This window comes from Pleurodeles waltl, chromosome 1_2 (genome assembly GCF_031143425.1).
Source record: "Pleurodeles waltl isolate 20211129_DDA chromosome 1_2, aPleWal1.hap1.20221129, whole genome shotgun sequence".
In the NCBI taxonomy this organism is placed as follows: Eukaryota; Metazoa; Chordata; class Amphibia; order Caudata; family Salamandridae; genus Pleurodeles; species Pleurodeles waltl.
In genome coordinates this window covers 1,193,526,605-1,193,551,731 of record NC_090437.1, presented here as the reverse complement: position 1 = coordinate 1,193,551,731, position 25,127 = coordinate 1,193,526,605, and the positions used below count along the sequence as shown (strand labels likewise).

The window sequence follows — 25,127 nt, the reverse complement described above, 5'->3', positions numbered from 1 at the left end:
CAGGATGATTGCTGCTATTGATGGGCCGAGAGCGGAGCTCCTGGATCAAGCGTCCGCTCCGGCCGCCATTTTAACCACGCCCCCCTAGGAGGAGACTTCAACTGTATAACTGACCCACATTTGGATTGCTCCCATCCGCCATTACAGGATTCCCCAATAATTAGAGTAGCGCATCAATTCTCGCGCTGGCAATCACAATGGGGGCTCATAAATACCTGGCACAGACTCTATCCACAAACTCACGATTACTCCTTCTTTTCACATTTATATGATTTTCATTTTCACCTAGACACATTTCTTTGCACACCAGATGTATTTACCCAAATACGTGATGTGGAATATCTAGCCCGCACTATTTCAGACCATAACCGCTTATTGTCACATTTGACGCGGGAACGGGTTAAAGCCTGTATTCCTACCTGGACATTAAAGTCTGAATCAGTAGAAGAACCACAATTTTGGGAGACTGTAAAACAGCACATTGAAAATGTCTTCGCTGCAAATAATGGGACAGCTAGCAACCCCTTAATTGAATGGGATAATGGGATGTCTTTAAAGCTGTGCTTCACTGGAGATGCCTAGCCGAGTCAGTGGTGGTAGGGCAAATGCTACTGAAAAGAAGTCTTGACAGCGGAGGAAGAGCTCAGAGTGTAAGAAAGGCAAAGGCCTGGGCCTCTGGACCTACAAAATAGGCTTGTAGAACTAAAAGTGGCAGTAGCGAGTCAGACTGAAAGGCTGCAATGCTTTGATTATAAAAGATATTTGTCTAGGGCCCTTGCGGAGAAAGATAAAACTTGGACATTGTTAGCGTGATTAGCGACTCCATCTAAAGGGGGATCCATCGTAGTAGATATACAGACTGTGACAGGACAAAGGCTTTAAAGACAGGAGGAAATAAATAACCAATTTATGCAGTGATATGAGAGGTTATATTAAAGCACCGCCCATCATGACGCAGAAGCAACACAGGCATTTCTGAACCTACTACCACTTACCACACTCACACGAGATGAGGCAGAGACATTGGGGGTGAAAGTACAGAACAGGAAATTAGGAGCGCCATAAAGGATCTAGCCAGAGACAAGACACCCTGGACAGATGAGTTCCCGGTTAAATTCTGTGCAGCGTACTCCGACATCTTAGCTCTGAGATTCGCCACCTTATATAAGTCCTCGAGGGAAACGGGACTACTACCACCTACAACGTGGGAAGCCCTCGTCATACCACTGTTGAAACCGGGCAAATCACCGAAAGACCGTGGGGCATATAGGCCCCAATCAATGTTGAACTTAGATTACAAGATTCTCAGCAAAATCTTAGCTACGAAGTTGCTTCCACTGATGGTGTTGCCATTAGTCCATCCTGACCAAGCAGGATTTATCCCGGACCGTAACACTGCCATTAAGTTTCACTGCTTGCTGGCTGTCATGACCGACTCCTCCTATGACAAATCAGAAACAGGTATACTAGCGGTAGATATTGAACAAGCATTTGACAGCCAATTTGTCCACAAGAATTGGTAAAGAAGGCAGACCATTGGGTTAAGACTAGGGTGACCAAGACTTCCACTGGGGGTGACCAAAAGAAAGGGGTTACAAAGCCTCCCCAAGGGAAGAGTGGTGAGACACCTATGGGCAAAAGTAAAGGGTCTTCTTAAGGCTTCCAAAAACCTGAGTAGGAGGGTGGGCCCAAGCCTCTTCACAATCTTCACATAGGTACAAAGGTAAAAACTTTGATCCTAAAAAGGCCGGCTGTTTCAGCTGTAAACAGCATGGACACCCAACTGGGGACTTGGTTTGTCCCAAAAATAGTCCCCCTAGTACTGCACCAGCTTGCACTGGTATTGCCAGTCTCCAGGTGGGATTAACAGGGTGCCCAGAGGAAATCAGGGTTCACACTGAAGCTACTTTAGTTTCTGAAGGTGGGGTAGATGTTGCATCTCTTGATGTCTGGCTCCCTTACATGAACAAATACAGACAGTATCCCTTGATTAATGAGACTAAGGTAGAAGCCCCAAGGGATAAAGGTTCCAGTGTCACCATGGTGATAAATAAAACTGGTTTCCCCAGGACAGTATCTGGCTGGACAAACTTATCAGGTCACCAATGCTGACAATGTAACTAAGGTCTATCCCATGGCTGTAGTGACCTCATAATGGGTAGGGGTTACTGGCCTGAAACAGATGGTGGTCTCTTCTGCAAACCCAGTTCAATGTCTCTTAGGTAATGATCTGGAGTCCTCATCTTGGGCTGAGGTGGAACTCAAAAGCCATGCTGGGAATCCATGAGATGGTGTGTGTGAAAAATAGAGCACAGAGCCGAGCACAGGTTAAAAAAGACGTGTCGGAGACTGGAATAATGGCCCAACCTTCCAGGAGAAAGGGCAAGAATGGGGGGGGACCAGCCTTTGTACAGGAAAAAGCACAAGCTTCCTCTTCTCAGGAAAAAAAATTAACATTGCCTGTGGAACTGAGCCCATGGAGCTTGATCCTTACCAGAGGGCCCCTCTACGGACTAGCTGTGCCAGGTACAGAGAACCTGTACCATTCTTGTAGGCCTGAGGTAGCAAGCAACTACACAGGAAAAGGGAGATGTCAGTGGCTCCCACAGGGTCTATGGAGAGGAAGGACTCCTCTACCCTGAGACCAGAAACCCCAAACCTGGTGCAACCAGGAGAGTGTGAGCGCCTCAGCAGTTTTGGGAATGCATCTTCACTTTAGCACATGACATCCCCCTAGCTGGGCATCATGAGCCAAGCTAAAACGTGGAATAGGCAGGCCAACCATTTCTATTGGCCCAACATGTCTCAAAAGGTGAAGAGGTTTTGCAGCCCCTGTTTTACCTGCCAAGCCAGTGGTAAGGCAGGTGGGCGCTCAAAGGTCCCTCTAATTCCACTACCGGTGGCTGGGGTCCCCTTTAAAAGGGTTGGAGTGGACATAGTGGTTCCACTTGAACCACCCACAGCCTCAGTAAACGAGTATACACTGGTAGCAGTGGATCATGCTACCAGGTATCCTGATGCAATTGCCCTTAGCTCTACTACAGCTCCTGCAATAGCCATCTCCCTTATTGGTATCTTTACCAGATTAGGGTTTCCTAAAGAGGTGGTTTTTGACAGAGGTGCCAACACATGTGGAATGAGTGTGGGGTGACTTACAAGTTCTCCACACCATACCATCCATAAGCCAATATACTTGTTGAAGTGTTCAGAAAGACATTAAAGGGCATGAATATGGGGCTTCCTGAAAAACTCAAAAGGAGATAGGATGTCCTCCTGCCATGCTTGCTTTTTGCCAACAGAGAGGTGCCTCAGAAGGGAATAGATCTTCCTCCTTTGAACATCTGTTTGGCCACCCTGTTAGGGGACCACTTGCGAAGGAGGGTTGGGAGAGACCTTTCTATTAACCTAAGTAAGATGCAGTGGACTGTTTGCTTGGTCTCCGCTGTAGGATGGCAGAGTACATGAAAAAAGCATCCAGAAACCTTGAGACCAGCCAACAGCTCCAGAAGCAGCGATATGACCAAAATGCTGCACTAGTGGAGTTTAAGTGAGGGCAGAAGGTATGGGTTCTGGAGCCTGTGGCTCCCAGGGCACTTCAGGGCAAGTGGAGTGGCCCTTACCCTATCCTAGAGAAGAAATGTGAGGTCACCTACTTGGTAGACCTGGGCACTAGTTAGGACACCCAAAAGGGTTATCCATGTGAATCGCCTCAAGCTTTTCTGTGACAGGGCTGATGTAATTATGCTGATGGTTACTGATGAGGATCAGGAAGCAGATGGTGATCATCTCCCTGACCTCCTCTCACACAACCCTTAAGTTGGGGCAGTTGATGGAGTTGTCTACTCAGACAACCTCACCACCCAACGCCAGGCTGACTGCAGGCAAGTCTTTCAGCAGTATGAAGAGCCTTTCTCCTTAACCCCTAGACAGACACACCTGTGTACCCATGATGTGGACACCGGAGACAGCTTGCCTGTGAAATCCAAGATTGGCAGTCGGATCAAGTAAAGGAGAGCATCAATGTTGAAATCAACAAGATACTGAATTTAGAGGTTATTGAACCCTCTGGCAGTCCCTGGGCTAGCCCAGAGGTCTCAGTCCCCAAACCTCATCCCCAGGGTGGAAATAAAGAAATTAGGTTTTGTGTGGACTACAGAGGTCTTAACCCTGTCACCAAGATAGGTGCTTACCCTATTCCAAGGGCTGATGAGCTAATAGACAAACTAGGTGCAGCAAATCTTCTCAGTACCTTTGACTTGCAGGGTACTGGCAAATTCACATGGCACCAGGAGAAAAAAAAAGGCTGCATTCCCTACACCTGATGGGCATTACCAGTTCAGTGTTATGCCCTTTGGTTTGAAGAATGCCCCTGCCACCTTCCAAAGGTTGTTGGAATTAGTCCTTGCTTGCTTAGTCCTTCAGTGCAGTGTATCTTGATGATAGTGCTGTCTTTAGCTCCTCCTGGCAGGATCACCTGGTCCACTTGGGGAAGGTTTTGCAGGCTCTGCAGTCTTCAGGCCTCACTATCAAGGCATCCAAATGCCAGATAAGGCAGGGCACTGTTGTATACTTGGGCCACCTTGTAGATGGAGGCCAAGTGCAACCCTTCTAGCTGAAGATCCAGACTGTTCTGGACTGGGAAGTTCCAAAAACCCAGACTCAAGTCAGGGCATTCCTTGGCCTGACTGGTTATTAAAGGAGGTTTCAAAGGGATATGGATCCATTGTGCCCCCCATCACAGATTTGACCTCTATGCAAATGCCCAGGAAAGTAAACTGGACTGTTAGTTGTCAAAAGGCCTTTGACACCTTAAAGGAGGCAATGTGCTCAGCACCAGTTCTCAAAGCTCCAGACTACTTTATGCAGTTCATTGTGCAGACAGATGCCTCTGAACATGGGACAGGAGCAGTCCTGTCCCAAACCAACGATGATGGCCTTGACCAGCCAGTTGCTTTCATTAGCAGGATGTTACTCCCCAGGGAACAGCGTTGGACTCCCATTGAGTGGGAGGCCTTTGCTGTGGTTTGCTGCCTGAAAAAGTTGAGACCATAATTGTTTGGCACTCAATTTATTGTTCAAACTGACCACAGACCTCTCAGATGGCTAATGCAAATGAAATGTGAGAAACCAAAACATTTCAGGTGGTCCATCTTCCTACAGGGAAAAATGGACTTTACAGTGGAACATAGACCTCAGACTGCCCATACCAATGCATATGGACTTTCTAGGATTTTCCACTTAGACAATGAAGACTCTCTTGGGAAAGGTTAGTCTCATCCTTTTTAATTTGGGAGGGCGTTGTGTAGGAAAGTGCTCCTTTTGGCATGGTTACCCTCCACTTTTTGCATGGTATTGATGCTAACATGAATGAGTGTGTACTGGGATGCTGCTAACCAGACCCCAGCACCTCTGTTCTTTCCCTAAACTATACCATTGCTTCTATAATTCGCACACCCGTGGCACTCAGCTAATTCCCTTGTAAAAGGGACCGGTGGTACTAAGGAATCTGTGATTAGGAAGGGTCCCTAAGGGCTGCAGTATGTATTGTGCCACACTATGGGACTCCTTACCAAACACATGCACACTGCCATTGCAGATTGTGTGTGCGGGTGTGAAGAAAAAGGTAAAGTCAACATGGCAATCCTTTCAGAGTGCCCTGCCTTACAGCCCTAAGGCAGGGTGCACTATACCACAGGTGAGAGCATACTTGCATAAGCAATTTGTCCCTACAGTGTCTAAATCCATAAGACATTGTAAGCGCAGTGTGGCCATGGGCTTGGGAGTTTGTTATTACGAACTTCACAGCTCCATGATGGCTTCATTGAAGCCTGGGAAGTTTGGTATCAAACTACTCAGCACAATAAACCCACACTGATGCCAGTTTTGGATTTATTGTAAAATGCACACAGAGGACATCTTAGCGATGCCCCCTGTAATGTACCTAGCCCTTTAGTGTAGGGCTGACCAGTCTGTGCAAGCCTGCCGCTAACAGACAAGTTTCTTACCTCATGAGGTGAGAGCCTTTGTGCTCTCTAGGGTCAGAAACAAAGCCTGCTCTGGATGAATGTTCTTCACAACTCTCCCCTGCAGTAACTGCAACACTTGGCTGTGAGCCTCAAAGGCCTCCTGTTACAGTGCTCCAGAGCACTCTAGCTAGTGAAGATGCCCGCTACTACCCCCCCATCGGCTACTGCCCTCTGACCCCGGGAACTTCCCTAATTCTAGTATTTAGGGGCACCCCTGAACCCTGCCCTTTAGATTTCTGGTGACCTCAAGAAGAAGAGGGACTGAAGAGCTGACCCCAGAAGTGAAGGCTGTAGATGACAACTGACTTGGCCCCAGACCTAGCGGCCTGTCGGCAGCTTCAAGATTCCTGCTACAAAAAGGCGACACATCCTGCAGGACCAGTGACCTCTACAAACCCCGAGTGCACTGCCTGCCCAGCAGAGGACCAAGAACTCCAGAGGACAGCGACCCTTTCCACAAAAAACAACCAAGATGAACTCCAGAACCACCCCGTATCAGTGAGCCCTGCCCACTCTGCACCCAACACCCGTGGCCTGAGTTCAGATGGCCCATCAGTCCAGAGAAGGTCCCCAGATGATTATGACCTTGAGTCCACCCTGGGTTCACCCATCTTGGCCAACACAACAACGCTTGCAGCCTAAATCCTGAGGACCCCCCTGACTGCGGCCAAATCTGACAAAGATAGATGATGCCCAGAGGTACCCCTGCACACGCAGCCCCCTGGCCTTGGGGAATCCGACTGATGGGCCAGCAAAGTTCAGTGGGCGCCTCTCCTACTTGTCCAGCCTTTGGTTTCTGGCACCCGACTCCCTGGACCCATCCTGCAGCATCTTTGGGACCCCCGGGGTTCCCCCTTTGGAAAGCAGTGGGTGCACTACTCTCTGTTTGCACCCTGCACCCAGCCACCCCTATACCACTGAGGGTTTGTGTTTGGTGCTGACCTGTGGTCCCCTTGGCTCTCATCTAAACCCCCTAGGCCTGTACCCTGAAGCCGCGGGTACTTACCTTCAACCTGTTTATTTCCCCAAGCCTCCAGTCCTCATAGGATTCCATAGAAAACCCAACACCAACTTTGATCTCTGACCTTGCTGGCCCTGTGCTGCTGGTGGTGCACTTTTGGGGTCAACTTGAACTTTGACCTGTGGACATCCTTACCCCCGAAGACTGAGATCATAAGTCGAGTACTTAGCTGTTTACCGTGCTAACACTTTTTCTCCCCTAGGACTGCATTGTTTCCTAGGAGAAACTGAACTATGACAACTTTTGAAATTGAAAAGTGTTACTTACTTTTAAACTGTTTTATCTTCAAAACCTAAGCAAAATGCATTTGATATATAAGCTTGATACAAACTTACAACTGTACTTACCTGCAAGAAAGTTCCTTTTGGTTCTAGAAATAAAGTAACAAAATATATTTTTGTTATAAAAATATTGGCCTGGAGTTAGTCATTGAGTGTGTGCCTCAATTCTTGACAGTGTGTGTACAACAAATGCTTTGCACTACCCTCTGGTAAGCCTAACTCCTCGCCCACACTACCACAAAACAGAGCATTAGTATTATCTCCTTTAGCCTCTGCGAAGCCTTTGGAGATCCACTGGACTCCTTGCACACTATACCTCATTTTAGTATAGTATTTACAGAGCCTGCTTCCTACAGCTCTGGACTGGGCATGAAGAGTATGGTATCCAGAGCTCTTGAGCATGACCATGGATCAGCCGATCAGATTGACCCTTCGGGAGGATCTTCTGCCCCAGCAACAGGGGACTGTTCTCCACCCAAACCTGTCTAGCCTCCACCTTCTTGTGTGGAGATTGAGTAGCGGCAATTGACAGCTTTTGACCTTCTGCCTGAAGTCTGCAATATTATTTTGGCTGCCAGGTGACCCCCCCCCCCCCCAAAAACGGTATACCTCTGTTGATGGAGCAAATTTGTGGCATGGTGCACAAACATCTTTTGATCCCTTCTCTGCCTGCTTTATGAGGCTCTTACTTTGTTCTTTCTCTAGCCCAACAGGGCTCAGCTCTGGGCACTCTCAAGGGTTACTTGTCTACCGTCTTGGCTTTCCTGCGCTTGCCTGACCAACCCTCCTTGTTTAAATCTCCCATTGTGGGACAATTTCTTAAGGATCGTATCCATCTCTTTTTCTCCTTCCCTGTTCACAATGCCCCAGTGGGATTTGAACTTGGTTCTCACTTATCGTATGTGCGCTCCCTTTGAGCCACTTTAGAATTGTCCACCTCGCCTCCTTACTCTGAAAACAGCATTCCTTATGGCTATCACCTATGCCCAGAGAATGAGTGAGTTGCAGGCGCTTTCTTCTAAGCCACCTTTCCTCTCCATCCACCCTGTCATGGTGGTGCTTCGTACTAGGGCTTATTTTCTCCCTAAACTGGTCACGCCCTTTCACATAGGCCAATCCATCACCTTGCCTATTATTTACGGACCGCCCACATCCCTCTATAAGGAGGAGGAGAGACTCCACCTCCTGGACCCAAAACAAGCTTTGGCGTTCTACCTCAATCGTACTCAAGGGTTCCAGCTGGATGATCAACTCTTTGTGGGCTATGTGGGTGTGAAGAAAGGTCGGCCAGTGCAGAAAAGAACCATCTCAAGATAGGTTGTTCTGTGCGGTAAAACGTGCTACGCTTTCGCTAAGAAGCAACCCCTTGAGGGTTTGCATAATCACAGCTTTAGCATGCAGAGTTCCAGTCCTGGATATCTGCCAGGCAGCAATCTGGGCGTCTTTGCACAAATTCACTGAACACTACTCCCTGGACAGTCAGGTCCACAGGGACAGCTACGTTGGGGCGTTCGGTTCTGCAGGACTTCCTAGTATGATCTTGGTTCACAGACCCACCTCAGTATTGCTTGGGTATCTATTTTAAGGTAAGGAATCTGCAACTATAAGTCTATCCAATGAACAAGTTACTTACCTTCAGTATTGATTTATCTGGTGCAGATGTATTCTAGTTGCAGATTCCTTACAGACCCTCCCATCCTCCCCGCTGTGCAAACTGATTTCTAAGGACAGGACCTTCCCTTTCAGGGCTCTAGTTCTGGCGCATCAGTATCAGTGTTCTTCATGGCTCCGCGCTTCTGGCGTGGAAAGTCGTGAAAAGAAACTGACATCAGTGTTCCAGGGTGTTGCTTATGTTCAATCCGCAACGCCATATCCGGTGACCACGATACCAACGACAGATGTCAAGTCAGCCAACGCCACCTGATAGCGCGCAGGGGTATTGCTGGAAGAAAAATCTCTGGATCCAGACTGACGCCTGGTGAAATTCTAAGAAATCTGCAACTAGAATATGTCTCTACCAGATAAATTGTTACCAAAGGGAAGTAATGCCTATAGCCACGGCCAACGAGCTCTTCTCTTTTCAGCTATTTGTGGAGGGGCTGTTGACTCATTCGCAATAATCACTGGTTCTAAAAAGGGTCCACAGAATCTTTTTTTAAATTTCTTCAGCACTTCTACTGTGGCTAATTCCCTAAATTTCAACTCACCAAGATGTTTCTTCCATTGTAATTTATATTAAACAATACTTCTAAGTATTCATAGGGCAAAACCTCCTTCACCGAAATGTCACCAATTTTCCTGCAGAAATGCTTACAATCCCTCCCTATAACTAGGGTGTTCGGTTTGTTTTTCAAAATTAATTATGAGTTTGTTCTCTTGGCACTATTTGTCAAAAGCATCTAGTTCTCTCTGCAACTCTGTTTGCGCTACACTTAAAATGACAAGATCTCTGGGAAGAATGAGTGAGTTGATTGTAAGACTGCAGTCAGATCAATGAGGAAAGGAGCAAACTAAGTTGATGCAAGTACGCACCCCTGACGAAGGCAGTTATTAATGGGGATACTACTAGAAAGTGTGCCATTCTCATCTAACACTACCCTCGCCCAGTTCTCCTTATCCAATACCTTTAAGACTGCCAATAGGGTACTGGGGATGTTCATCTTACGTAATTTACCCCAGATAATGAACTGATAAACTAGTTTGAATGATGCCTGGAAGTCTAGGAAGCAGCAAAAATGATTGCCTCTTGTCTCCATTGCTTTCTGGGCTATAGCTCAGAGGCTAGAACTGTGATCCATTGTTGAATGCCCTGCTTTAACATCCCCTTCTACAATGGGTACTAGCACATGCTCATCTATCCAACCCTTCAAGTAAGTTAAAATAGCCTTTATAAAAACTTTAACCCATTCATTTAATAGGCTTATAACGCAATACTTTTTGAGACTGGCCGATCATCCCTTTTGAAACTAGGTCTTATAATTGCTCCTCGCCTACTTCTAGGGTAGCTCCCTGTCCTTATAAAACACTTAAAAGCTAAACTAAAAAAAACGTTCCCACCATTTGGAGTTAGATTGTAGGAAGATGCCACTGTTGGCATGATCACCTCCGACTGTTTGTGTAAGTGTTGATTCCAGCTTTGATTGGAAGTGTGCTGGGACCTTGCTAACCAGACCCCAGCACCAGTGTTCTTTCCCTAAAACGGTACCTTTGTTTCCACTATTGGCACAGCCCTGTCACACAGTTAAGTCCCTTGTAAAAGGTACCCCTGGTACCAAGGGCCCTGTGGCATAAGGGTTGTAGCATGTATTATGCCACCCTCAGGGACCCCTCACTCAGTGCATGCACACTGCTTTGCAGCTTCCGTATGCTGGTGGGGAGAAAAGACAAAGTGGACATGGCACTCCCCTCAGAGTGCCATGCCCACACACCACTGCCTGTGACATAGGTAAGTCACCCCTCTAGCAGGCCTTACAGCCCTAAGGCAGGGTGCACTATACCACAGGTGAGGGCATAGCTGCATGAGCACTATGCCACTACAATTCTTGGACATTGTAAGTGCAGGGTAGCCATACTGATTATATGGTCTGGGAGTTTGTCATTACGAACTCCATAACACCATAATGGCTACACTGAATACTGGGAAGTTTGGTATCAAACTTCTCAGCACAATAAACCCACACTGATGCCCGTGTGGGATTTATTGAGAAATGCACACAGAGGTCATCTTAGAGATGCTCCCTGTATGTTAGTCCAGCTGATAGTGCAAGGCTGACTGGTCTGTGCCAGCCTGCCACTTCCAGACAAGTTTCTGACCACATGGGGTGAGTGCCTTTGTGCACTCTGTGGTCAGAAACAATCCTGTCCCGAATGGAGGTGCTTCACACCTCCCCCTGCAGGAACTGTAACACCTGGCGGTAACACCCAAGGCCCGTGAGAAACTGACCACCGGTGCAGCAATGACCAGGAGGCGGGCCTCACCCTTGCCCAGTCTGTGGCTTGCCCGAGAGGCCCCCTTGTGCACTACCTGCAGATCGTAAGTAATCCCCAGGTCCCTCCATAGAGTTCTATTGAGAACCCGATGCCCTGGTGGCACACTGCACCTGGCCGCCCCTGTGCTGCTGAGGGTGTGGCTTTTGTGCCTACTTGGGGCCCCTCCAGTACTCCTCCAAACCCCCCTAGTCTGCTCTCCGACAACGCAGGTACTTACCTGCAAGCATGCTGGAACCAGAGTAGCCCCTTTCTCCATAGGCGCCCACGTTATTTTGGCTCCTGTTTGACCTTTGCACCTGACTGGCCCTGTGTTACTGGTGCTGGGTGCTTGGGGTTGCCTTGAACCCCCCAACCTTGGGCTACCTATGCCCCGGAGACTGAACCGGTAAGTGTGGTACTTACCTCTGAAACTGTACTGTACTTACCTCCCCAAGGAACTGTTGAAAATTGCACTGTGTCCACTTTTAAAATAGCTTTTTGCCATTTTAATGAAAACTGTGTACAATATTGGATCTATTCAAAGTCTCAACTATTACTATGCAAAGTACCTTTCATTTAATCTACTTACCTGCTAAATGAATCTTGTGGTTCTAAAAAATAAATTAACAAAAGAATATTCTTCTATATAAAGATCCAATTGGCCTGGAGTTAAGTCATTGAGTGTGTGTTTTCACTTATTGCTTGTGTGTGTGTGTACAACAAATGCTTAACACTACCTCTGCTAAGCCTAACTGCTTGACCACACTACCACAAATAGAGCATTAGTATTATCTATTATTGCCTCTGTCAAGCCTCTTGGGGAACCCCTGGACTCTGCACACTATATCTCATCTTGACATAGTATATACAGAACCAGCTTCCTACATAGATTTAATTACTATAGACGGCAAGTTATCTGGGCTGCCTGTGCTTTTGAAAAAAGTTGCTTAATAGTCTCCTATGCATCATCATACACTGCAGTCAAATAATTATTCCACTCATCCTCCAGGACCATAGAAACATAGGTGTCTTTGCAGGCTTATGGGGTTTACGAAATGAGGCTATATCATCTGCCTTTAGTCTGGCATCATAAACACTCCAAGCCAGGGTGTCTGTCTTTCCTTTTCCATTATCCATACTGTTGGAAATGCACGTTAATAACAAGGTGCGGGTTATAGAGCATCACTGTTGTAGTACTGGTTGGTCTGAAATGGTATGTTTAAATACCCCTCAAAGAGGCAAGTACATTTGTACTTTAAATGAATGAAGGCCTCGCCCATAGCCTGTTTGCCTACAGTGACGATCTGTTGTAATTAAAGGTCTGTGCAAGTTCTAAAAAAAAAATCAGCAATCTCCCATCTCTGATATGTTTGTATATTTGATCATGTTTCTTAGAACCAGTCAATAACCCACGGTTGAAAAGCTGCTCATTGATTCATTTTACTTTTTATAAGGCACTTAGTAAGCTTGCCTGGTTTCTGTGGATGAGTTTTTTCGTAACAACCCGTTTTTCTACTGTTATCATAACTCATTTAGTGAATATTTTATTGGAGAGATCAATAATTTTAATAGGTCTGTATGGCATGGCGTCACCTCCAATTTCTTTTCTAGCTCCGACATTTGATACAGCTTCATCTGTCTTGCCAGACTATTGTTTTTCCACAAAAGTTATACAATGTATGCATGCATAGAGAGGCTTTTGGAACTCTGGCTTCAACCATTGGTCTGATAAACTGTCACTCACATTTAGCTTCCGTCAGCGACAGCATGAGGAAATGGGTTGGCTAACTTTACTCATTGGTTCCCTTATTTTGAGAGTTTCCACATTACCTGTGAACATTGTTTACATTCACTAAAAATACAGTTCCTTTCTCTTCATTGATAAATCTGTTTCCAAATGCCCTTTTTATTTATTGTTATATTCATTTAAAATAAAGGATATGTTGTTTTTGTATGCACTCCAGGTGGGCAGTTAGTGATTTATTTCCCTCTCCCTTCAAAATTAAAAAGTGTTTAGGTGCTATTGTAGCTGCAGTAATTGGAGTGTTTAGTTAGCGGGTGGTTTAATCGTGTGTCCTTCACAAATAATAATTATAACTTGCATAACAAAAAATACTAGTAAAACAGCCACATCAGTGAATGTTTTTAAATGTAAATGTTTTAAAACAAGCATTTGGAGGAAATGTTTAGGTGCCCAAATGTATGTTTTTTTTTTTATTTTGCTTTGTGTGACACACTCTTGCAATAAAGTGTAGTTAACCATTGCAGCAGCCTGCCAAGGCCAGACCTGTTAGCTTTGCCAATGCTTGATATAGGCGGATTGAGCTTTTCATTCTCCCTTGACTCTAGCGCTGCCTTCTCCCAAGATAATTGGTCAAGTCAATTTGGTGAAAATCTTGGCCAAACATTATAGACTAAGCTTAAGTTCAACCTCAAACAATCTGGGCATTTTAAATTGTGTACTGCTCCTGACAGTGACAGTGCCTAATATTGTAGTTGGGAAAATCTCACTTAAAACACTTGAAGTTTCTAGCCCGCACCACAAAAGAATATTATTTAAATTGTAATATAATGGGTGTGTCGGGTGAAGATATGTAAAATTAACTTATGTAGTCGCAGTGTTGTAAGGTAGGTGACATTTTCTCTTTTACATTAGGTTGGCGATTTCACAGTCAAAAAATGGAAATCATATCCACAAGTGTAATGGTGTGAGGTTTATTCAGGAGGGTCACTCTAGTTAATGGTTAACAATACCATACTGAAGGTAGCTTACTAAGAGGCAGTGTGACACAGAACCAGACATCTACACCAGTGGTTCATAATATGTGTTCTAGGGACCCTTGGAGGTCCACAACACCTACATCTGTAAAACTTTCTCCAGAAGAACTCTTCGTGATAGGGAGAAAATCCGACTTCAGGCGAGAGAGGACAGGAGAAAAAGTGGTCATTCTACCACAGAGCGAGGAGAAGGTCAGTCTTCTACCAGGGCTCACCCTGTTTCCTCCATAACTCCTACCAGACCTGCTCAAAAACGGCACAGGTCTCCGACGACGTCGAGACAGGGAACGGCGCCAACATGCTCGCCGTCAAGGAGTGGTTCACCGGCGAGGAAGAGACATCGTTCACCGTCGACAGCCATTTCGCCGTCGAGACGGCGTGGACACTCGCCGTCGAGAGGATCTGGGTCGCCGTCGACACGGCGAGGACGTTCCACGTCGAGGAGATCTGAGTCCGGCTCGCCGGCGACACGGCGAGGGCGATCGACGTCGAGGGAGAGTGCTCGCCGTCGGAGACGTTCGCCGTCACCACAGCGACGTCGAGGGTCGTCGAGAGGTTCTCAACAGCGAGAGGAATCGACGTCAAGAGGCACTCGCCGTCACCGCACTTCGACGTCGAGGAGTGTATCGACGTCAAGGCGACAATCAAAGAGACCTAGAAGGGTTTATACAACGTCGGAATCCTCGGCCTCACTCATCATGCTTCCAGCGTCTCCACAACTCTCTCCTCGACAGTCGCCGTTGCCGCAGACACCGGTAACACCTACGGCTCCACTTCCGGCTCCTCCTTCAGTGTCTGTTCTGAGGACTCCAACGCGATCCGTAAGGCGTTCTGGACATTCCTCTAGACGTTCATCTTCCTCTCGGCACCATCGTCATGAATCACGACAGAGATCTCAGCATTCACATCATAGACATTCTTCTTTGTCTACACGGGACTACTCTCCAACCCTATCGGACTCACCGTCCCCGAGAGTGTCCCCCATAGATGATGTGAATACATTCCAGGAGCTCTTAGTGCGAGGGGCAGCTAAACTGAATATCCCGCTGGCGGTACCTGCCCCATCGACGTCAGTAATCTTCGAGACCTTACATCACAGGACATCTTCGAGACCTTTGCTTCCACTGGTTCCGGGTCTTATTGAACCGGCAATGGATATTTTTCTTACACCGGCCTCAACGAAGTCTGCTCCTTCCAGACTTATTAAGAAATATCGTCCACCAGAACAAGATCCTCTATTCTTGAGGTCGGACCCAGTACCGGACTCAGTGGTTATAGTAGCGGCAAAGAAATTGCATTCTACATCAGCGTTTTCCTCTTCACCTCCAGATAAAGAGAGCAGAAAGATTGATGCTGCAGGATGAAAAGTATGCTCTACTGCAGCCATCACGATGAAAGCAGCCAGCGCCACTGCTTTCTTAGGGAGATACGATCGGGCCCTCTGGGACTCTATACTGCAGTTTGCTGAACATCTTCCTAAGGACAAAAGGGAAGATTTCCTGGAGGTCATGGGCGAGGGAGCCATGGTTTCTAACCAAGTAATAAGTGCTGCGGTGGATTATTCGGTACTATCCGCACATAACTATGCTCACGGAATAGCGCTCAGAAGACATGCATGGTTGCGACTTACATCTCTTAAACCAGAAGCACAGCAGAGAATACAAAATTTACCTTTCTCAGGCTCCACTTTGTTCGGTTCTCATGCCGATGACGAGATGGCCAGAATGAAGTCTGAGCTGGATACCCTGAAAGCGGTAGGCATGGAACGACCGAAAGAACAGCGAAAGGTATTCCGTCCATATCAACGAAGACTGTTCACCCACAGGTATCAGACTCCACACTGGATGTCTTCACGCCCCCAGCAACAGCAGCAGCATCAAAGGGTCTCCACACAACGAAGGTCGACAAGGGGTCATTCAACACCTCAAACTCAGACAACTCGACAGGCTCCCGCGTCTAAGCCCTGAATCTTCGCTTCCCCCTCCTCCGTTATCCACTCCGGTAGGGGGAAGTATCTCAGATCATCTGGACGAGTGGCTACACATCACATCAGACGCCTGGGTATTGAATATTGTGAGACATGGTTACGCTCTCAGATTCACCAGTCCTCCACCATCTGTTCCACCCAAAACAGCCAGCCACCACCTCGAAGCTCTTCAGTTAGAAGTCACCATTCTATTACAAAAAAGAGCCATAGAACCCGTCCCGATCAGCCAGCAAGGGAAGGGGATTTATTCGATGTATTTCCTTGTGCCGAAAAAAGACAAGCAAGAGTTTCGTCCCATTTTAGATCTAAGGACAGCAAACAAGTGGATTCGCAAAGAGAAATTCAGGATGCTATCCTTGCACCAAATTTACCCACATCTTCGTCAGGGCGACTGGCTCTGTGCAATAGACCTTTGCGACGCTTACTTTCATATTCCGGTGACCAAGAAACATCTAAAATTCCTAAGGTTCACCGTCGGAAAACGTCATTACCAATTTGCGGTTCTGCCCTTCGGCCTCAAATCAGCGCCGAGAACTTTTTCCAAATGCATGGCGGTGGTAGCCGCCCACTTGAGGAAACATTGAATATTTGTCTACCCCTATCTAGACGATTGGCTCATAAAGGCCTCCAGTTATCTAGAGGCGCTACAACATTTCAAATGGACTCTACAGCTGTTGCAGAAGCTCGGTCTTCAAGTCAATCTCCTGAAATCCACAGCAACGCCTGTTCAGAGGTTGCATTACTTAGGGGCCATTATAGATACCAATCTAGGAAAGGTGTTTCCTTCGGAGAAACAACGATTATCGATTCTCCAAAAGTGCAAACAACTGCAGGAAACTCCACAGACCACTGCAAGAGTAATAGCTTCTCTACTGGGCTCGATGGCGTCTTGTATCCATCTCGTTCCCAATGCTCGCCTCCATATGAGACCATTACAGGAAAACCTGGAGGATCAGTGGTGTCAACTAATGGACGATTGGGAGAGCAAAGTCCTCCTTTCTCCCCACGCACTACAGTCCCTCAAGTGGTGGTGTTTACCCAGCAATCTCTTGGTGGGGATTCCGTTCCAACAACAGCCTCCAGCTCAAACCATCGTAACAGATGCGTCACTGCTCGGATGGGGAGCGCACATGGAACATCTTCGAGTCCAAGGCAAGTGGTCACGGAGAGAGAGTCTCTATCATATCAACCTGCTGGAACTTCGCGCAGTCCACCTTGCGCTCAAAGCCTTCCTTCCCTCTCTGAGAGCGGAAACTCTCCTTCTCCAGTCGGACAACGTGGCCACTATGTACTACGTGAACAAACAAGGAGGCACCAGGTCCAGGATTGTATCCAGAGAGGCTCAGACAATCTGGCATTGGCTTCTAGCCAGGAACCTGTCGCTAGTGGCAACTCACCTGCCTGGCATCCAGAATGTTCAAGCGGATGCCCTCAGTCGCGTAATGGACGAGAACCACGAATGGGTTCTACACAACGAAGTCGTTTGTTCCATTTTCGCACTATGGGGGTACCCCCTCTATAGACCTATTCGCAACCCCAGAAAACAAAAAATGCTAAAACTTTGCCTCCAGATATTACCATCCAGGGACACTGGGGAATGCCCTGTGGATAAGCTGGTCAGGAGCATTTCTTTACGCCTTTCCACCGCTTCCCCTAATTCCGGCGGTCCTCCAGAAGTTATCCAATGCTCAGTCCAAAATGATACTAATTGCTCCGGAATGGCCACCCCAATGGTGGTTCCCAGACCACCTTCACCGATCGCTCAAACCACACATCAGACTGCCTTATCGTCCGGACCTGCTCACGAAGTTCAGAGGGCAGATATCACATCCCAACCTCTCATCGTTGAGTTTGGCAGCATGGCTCCTGAGCTAGTGCAATATGGACACTTGAACCTACCTCAGGACTGTATGGAAATCCTGAAAGAAGCAAAGCGCCCTTCCACACGATCGGCTTATGCAAGCAAGTGGAAGAGATTCTGTGTGTGGTGTTTAGACAACAACATAGACCCAGTATCTTGTGGAGAGGAATCTATCCTGCCATACTTGCTAAGTTTGGCAAAATCGGGCTTACAACTGTCATCAATAAAGGTACACTTGGCGGCTGTAACGGCATACAGAAAGAGCCCTTCACAAACTTCCTTTTTTCGGATTCCAATTATTAAGGACTTCCTGGAAGGTTTAAAAAAGGTTTTTCCTCCCATTAGAAAGCCTTCTCCTCCATGGGAACTGAATGTTGTCCTATCGCGTCTGATGCTGCCTCCATTCGAGCCAATACATAAGGCATCACTTCAACATCTCACATGGAAAGCTGCTTTTCTGGTGGCAATCACTTCAGCGCGTAGGGTTAGCGAAATCCAGGCCCTTTGCGCTCAAGAACCCTACACGGTTTTTCATTCTGCGAAAGTGGTAATGAGGACTCATCCAAAATTTTTACCAAAAGTCGTCTCCGACTTTCATGTGAACCAAACCATTTCATTACCAACTTTCTTTCAAAATCCAACTACTCCTGCTGAGAGAACTCTGCACTCTCTGGATGTAAAGAGGGTTTTGAAATTTTACTTGGACAGGACAAAGGGCCAGATGTAGCAAAGTATTTGCACGTCGCAAACGGCGAAAATCGCCGTTTGCGAGGTGCAAATGCCTCTTTGCTATGCAGAAATGCATATTGCGAGTCGGTACCGACTCGCAATATGCATTTCAGAATCGCAAATAGGAAGGGGTGTTCCCTTCCTATTTGGGATTCGGAATGGAATGCAATACCATTTGCGACCGCATATGCTGCCGCAAAGGATATCGCAGTTACCATCCACTTCAAGTGGATGGTAACCCACTAGCAAATTGGAAGGGGTCCCCACGGGACCCCTTCCAGTTTGTGAATGGACCCAAAAAATTTTTTTCAGGGCAGGTAGTGGTCCAAGGGACCACTGCCTGCCCTGAAAAAAAACAGAAACTAAAGGTTTCGTTTTTTTTTTTAAGTGCAGCTCGTTTTCCTTTAAGGAAAACGGGCTACACTTAAAAAAAAAAAAAAAAACTGCTTTATTTAAAGCAGTCACGAACACGGAGGTCTGCTGACTACAGCAGGCCTCCATGTTTGCGAGTGCCTTGACTCGCTATGGGGCCGCAATTTGCGACCCACCTCATGAATATTCATGAGGTGGGTCATTGCGACCCCATAGCGAGTCGCAGTCGGTGTCTGAGACACCGTACTGCATAACATTTTGCGAGTTGCAAATAGCGAGTCGCTATGACTCGCTATTTGCAAGTCGCAAAATGTTTCGTTGCTACATCTGGCCCAAAATGCTTACGTAAATCACAACAGCTCTTTGTTAACTATGGCCCAGTTAGAACATGGCTGGGCACGTCTAAGCAATCTTTATCCAGGTGGATTGTTTCATGTATAATGTTATGTTATCAGTTAGCGAACAAATCCCTTGGTGGTAGGCCAAAAGCCCACTCTACTAGAGGGAAGGCAGCTACTGCAGCCTTGATGAGAAATGTCTCTTTGGCAGAAATATGCAAGGCTGCCACTTGGAAGTCGGTCCATACCTTTACTCAGCATTACTGCCTTGATTCAGACGCTAGGGCAGATGCGCAGGTTGGACAGGCCTTGCTTAAGAATTTATTTGCATGATTCATGTTTTTGTCAGTATTCTTCTGTCTACTCCACCGCGGTTATGGGGATGGGCTTGCTACTCTATTCAGTGCTTATGACTATACATGGAAATCCCCTACGAGAGAAGGAATGGTTTCTTACCTGTAACTCCAGTTCTCTCTCTTTCCATGATAGTCATAAGCAACCCTCCCTCCTCCCCGGTGGAATTGACATAGAACAGGTTGCCATGAATATTATCGATGTTGGTACTACAACAAATGTTTTTGTTCCTTCATGTCAGGTTACAAGCTTTCAAAAAGAACTGAGGCAGCTGCCTTTTGCTGTGCATGATGGGAAACAGGAATACTTTACTTTCTTAAAGGCACAGCTCTATTTACATTCTGTATAATGGCAGCCTATGGGCTACACTGCCCTGCATTGTTTTATTCTCATGAGAGGTGTAAATAGAATATGAGAATGTATTTGTTATTACATTTCTAGAATAAATAGATGTTTAAACGTGAATTTACACTACAACTGTTTTTCTTTTTAACAATTTGGCCTGTGTAGCTGTTCACATAGGCTGCACATTGTTATTCTTAAGTGTTTTTTGACAGACCTTTTTTCAAAGGGCTGGTATTTGCACTTAAGAATATACTTCACATCAGTGCTCCGGGGTCCCCGCAGGCGCGCTGAACTATTCAGTGCTTATGACTATCATGGAAATACCCCTACGAGAGAACTGGAGTTACAGGTAAGAAACCATTCCTTTTCCCTATCCCGCCACTGTCATGGGCTGTGTTTCTTCGCGGAGACGGTGGTTCGAATATAGGCTTTCGGCTGTGGAATGGCCAACATCTAATTACGGCAGGTGACCGTCATGGCCGCATAAGAGTTTTCAGTCAAACTGAACGGCAGGACCGTTACCGCCAACGTCTAAATCAGGCCCTAGGTTAGTTTCTTTAAATTCATTTGTGGGAGCAGTGCATGCGCATTAGAAGAATTTAGTATGGATACTAGGTGGCCTCAAATTAATTTAGAAAAGCTAAAAAGAATTATATTCATAATTATTTTTATATTAGGCCCGGGTCCCCAGGTTCCAAAATTAATTTGCAGGGGTGCCTGGATTGCAATAATGATTAAGTAAGGTAGCCACAGAAGTCAAAAGGTTAAGAACCACTGACCTAAGCCATGAATTGTTTATATGGGAAGGTGACTGGAACATTCGAACACCAGCACTATATCTACATTTTTAACAGTTGTTTTTTTTATTTTTATTTTCAGGTGTTTATTGGGTTTGTACTAAAGCAGTTTGAATACATTGAAGTTGGCCAGTTCAGGTAAGAAAACGTGATGTTTTGTTTTTTTAGGTATCCTCTTTTATTATTGTGCTTAACCTAAGGAGTGCATTATTTCCATTGTTAAAACAAGAAAATATGACCCCTGATAGAATTTTATTCTTCTCTGTTTAGAGAATCCGAAACAATCATCCCAAACGTTTTCTTCTTCTTGGTATTGTTGTCCTATGAGCGCTACCACTCCAAGCAGATAATTGGGATACCTAAAATCATCCAGCTCTGTGATGGCATCATGGCCAGTGGAAGGAAAGCTGTTACACATGGTATGATAACTTTGACTTTGTTAATAAATTAGATTGGCCAGTCATGTTATTTAAATCATGATAGCTATGGTCATCATTATGAGTTTCCCAGGCATAGGTGTGGAGTTACTGAACCGCTGGAATCTGTTTTTTCGTCTGATCCATGTCCGATTACAAGTTATTTACCCCGGAATAGGAATTAACATGTAGACCTTGTAATATTGGGTCCAGTTGTGTTTTTTTTTATTTTTATTTTTATCCCGTACCGAGGACTTAATTGGCCCGAACGTGAACACATTTACCTCCTGTTTGAAGCAGGTGGCAAATGTGTTAAATGTGTTGAGGGCCTTTTCGTTTGGATATAGAACAGGATGGCAGAGCATTTTCAGTTTTTAGCTGGGGCATCTTTTTCCGTTACTCATGCTGCACTTTGATGATGACTAGCTCCACTCATTAGTCTGATCCCTGTATCTCCTGGGCTGCAATTACTGGATCCGAGTTTGTGGACCTGATAATTGCAGGCCTGGGCATCCTAAGAAAATCCCCTAGTTGCCTCCTGGAGTTACCACCACTCCCGGACCTCTTGCTGTGTTCAAATGTATTGATTTTTCTAAAGTATGGTTTTTATCAGAGAGACAGACGCTTTTTAATTTTTTTTTATTTATTATACAGCAGTGCCTCCCATACAGTGCTAGGTGGCACCATGCACCATTGCCCCTATACAACATATAATACAATGCAGAAATTTGGTTGCTGATTTTACAGATGTCCCCCTGACTAAGACGTTACCAATGCCACAAAATTGGAGTGGTTTGAAGCCGTTTTCAGACATTATCAGAAGAGCTGGGGGTTTTTTCTGCTAAGTGCGGAAAAAGATCAAGACTGTGACGCTACCTTTATTCTGCTGTCCATGCACCCTAATTTATTGTTGTACGTTGACTTGTAGAATGCAAGTGATCTGGTTAGCTCCTTGGAAATATGCTTTCTGAACCCCCTGGGTTTACCAAACAAGTATTAGTAGTCAGTTTCTTCACTGCTCAAGAAATCTGTGACTGTTCTAAAGTTACTCCAGTCAACATTAAAATGCATCTCTTTATGGAGATTTTAGAGCCTGTAGGATCAACTACCGATGCACTGCTACCATTCAAAAAGACTCTTATAGACCCCATCATGTTGACTTAAGAGGCCTATTTCAAGTTCTGCGGTATATAGACAGATATCACCAAGGGGCAAACTGGCTCATTCATATCTCAAGTTCTTGATGTGGCAACTGACTGACACCTCACAGTCCAGTTATTCAAAGTGTGGGTGAAAATAAAGCCTAATGTGTTCCATAGTATGTCATTAAACAGGGAAAGAATAAAGAAATATCTACTGCCCCAACAGAACACTGCAGGGCTTCCTCTAAATATTCAAACTCTTAGCGTACTGTCCTGGAAGTAAAATGAGTAAGGTAAGGGCACGATTTTATTAGCAGGTTTACATAGAGAAAACAAGTCCCTAAAGTGTCAGAGTGCTTTAAATGGGAATAATTTTGTGTAATCATTGTAGGGTGAATAGCATGAAGTAAGAGCAAAACATTGTAAAATAGAGTATATGTTCTGAACATTTAGATCAAAGTAAAAAAAAGCTTTTAAATTCTTTGTTTAAAGGTGTCATGGGACAGATGTTTTGTGATGTCCTATGTGATGGATTTCCACACATGTGCAGCACTTTCTGAGTAGAACGGTTTCCTAGCTTTTCTATGTCTTAGTCTGCTATTTCAATGAGAAGGTTGTTATTTGGCTTAAGGATTCATTGTTTGGGAGTGAAGGTAATTTTCTGGCCAACGTAGTAGGGGGTTTTCAAAACCATGGCTTTGAGTGATCCATTCTTATTTCTTTTCAGTAAGTGATCTCTTCATCTGATAGAGACTTCTAGCTGCTGCAGATTCCTTACTTTAGAATTCATCAGCTTAGAATCCTGAATTTTTCTGCTGAGCAGTACCCTGCGCGCACCGTCGGGTGACGTCGTTCGGATCCGAGTGCGTCGTCTGGCTCCGCATGGTGTCGTCAGCGTCATTGGAGCCATCTGTGATGTCACGGTCTTCTATATAGGCACCATCCAGGCACGCGTACATCCGTTCTTTTCCTTCCACGCCTGTTAAGTGAAGGTTCGGATAGAACTACCCTTTTTTCAGCGTTACGTCGAAGACTTTTTCGATTGTCTGTGCGAATGACCTAGAGGAAGACTGGATTCAAACAGTGTGACGCAAGTCATCACCCGGTGTCGGTCACTGGTGCCTCGAAAAGGACCACGATGTGAAGTCGTTCTCAGACTGTCAGTCTATGGCTCCGAAGGCCTTGAGAGAGAGAAATCTCAGACTTCTAGTGGCCTGGCTGCCGTCTTCAGTCGAGGCGACTCCGAGGAGGTCACGGCCCGCTCTAGGAGGAGGTTGCTTCACCTCTCCAGGAGCCCCAAGTCATCTTCCTCTCATTCAGGGTCCTCGGGGCATTCAGGTTAAAGGCACAAAAAGAAGAAGAAGTCCAAGCGGACTCCGACTTCGCCACGCCCGTCGGCCGACGAGTCGTCTAGGGAACTTCGACGTCCCTAGCACGGCTCTGCAAAGCCGTTGCCAGGGCCGACTCCGCATCTTTGCCCCTTTCTGGGAACTGGAGTGACCCCCGCTTAAATTCAAGAATTTTACGTGGCTATGCGCCTTGTTTTTGAGCTGGCTGCACCCTTGGGTGGGTCTTCGGCACCACGAGGTCAGCCGGGGCCACATCGGATTTGCCGTCGGTGGCTTCAGCCTTGATGCCGTTGGGGACCCCAGGATCCGATAGTGGATCCGGACCGGGTTCTCACAGTCGACCTCCTCCGGCGCCGGGCCTGATGTCAATGCTCCCTCCACCACCAGCACCCACTGGTGGTGGTAGCCCCATCCTCATTCCGGATGATCCAGAGGCGGAACTATGTCATACAACGCCAATTCCGACTTTCATGGCGCCGATTAGGCCCAGATCAGTGCCTGAGCCTTATTTAGAACAGCCTGGCACAGGTGAGGAGTGCGAGGGGTCTGAGGACCCTTTGGAATATGGATTGGAGGATGAACAGGACTGGTATGAGGATCTAGGGGAAGCCAGTGGACCTGACACTTCCCCAGATACTGGGATGCTTTCTCCTCCGCTGTGGCTACGGAGGAGGGGGCATCTTATGCCATGGTGGTGCGTAGGGCAGCTGAGGTCTTGGACCTAGACTTGCCTACGGTGCCAGTCAGGACTAGTCTCCTGACGGAGGTGCTTCAGCCAGGGGTTTGCTACTGCTACATCAGAGCTGATGTTACCCTTCAATGAAGCCCTCACAGATGTCCTTCTGGGAACGTGGTCCAAACCCAGCACCGGGGCTACTGTGAATAGGGCAGTTGGCCGCTGCCATTGACCAGCTCCAACTGAGCCTAGTTTCCTCACCCAACACCCCACCCCAGAGAGCTTGGTGGTCCAAGCATCCACTTCCCGTGGTGCCTTTGCTTCCGCTTCCCCGGATAGGGAATCCAAGAGGCAGGGCCAACTTGGAAAGAAGTTATTTTCTTCCTCCAGCCTGGCATTGAGGTCGGTAAATACCTCTTGCCTATTGGGCTGTTTTCCCATACTTTATGGGATACAGTGGCACAAGTTCTGCCCCAGGTCCCGGAGGGCCTATGGGACACTCTCACCCAAGCTGTCAAGGATGGGAGAGATGCAGGGTGCCATGCCAACCTCACACTGCTGATAAGTCACCCTTCTAGCAGGCCTTACAGCCCTAAGGCAGGGTGCACTATACCATAGGTGAGGGCATAAGTGCATGAGCACTATGCCCCTACAGTGTCTAAGCAAAACCTTAGACATTGTAAGTG

At 46.6% G+C, this 25,127-nt stretch overlaps 1 protein-coding gene across 2 annotated transcripts in view; it reads left to right on the top strand.

Annotated features, from left to right (window-relative positions):
• HTT (huntingtin) overlaps nucleotides 1-25,127 on the top strand; it is a 1,416,422-nt gene that overhangs the window by 668,722 nt on the left and 722,573 nt on the right. For both annotated transcript variants that reach the window (XM_069203496.1, XM_069203501.1), the window contains 2 exons: nucleotides 20,941-20,996; nucleotides 21,129-21,277. In XM_069203496.1, the coding sequence (XP_069059597.1) occupies nucleotides 20,941-20,996; nucleotides 21,129-21,277 (205 nt within the window). The remainder of the gene's footprint in view (nucleotides 1-20,940; nucleotides 20,997-21,128; nucleotides 21,278-25,127) is intronic.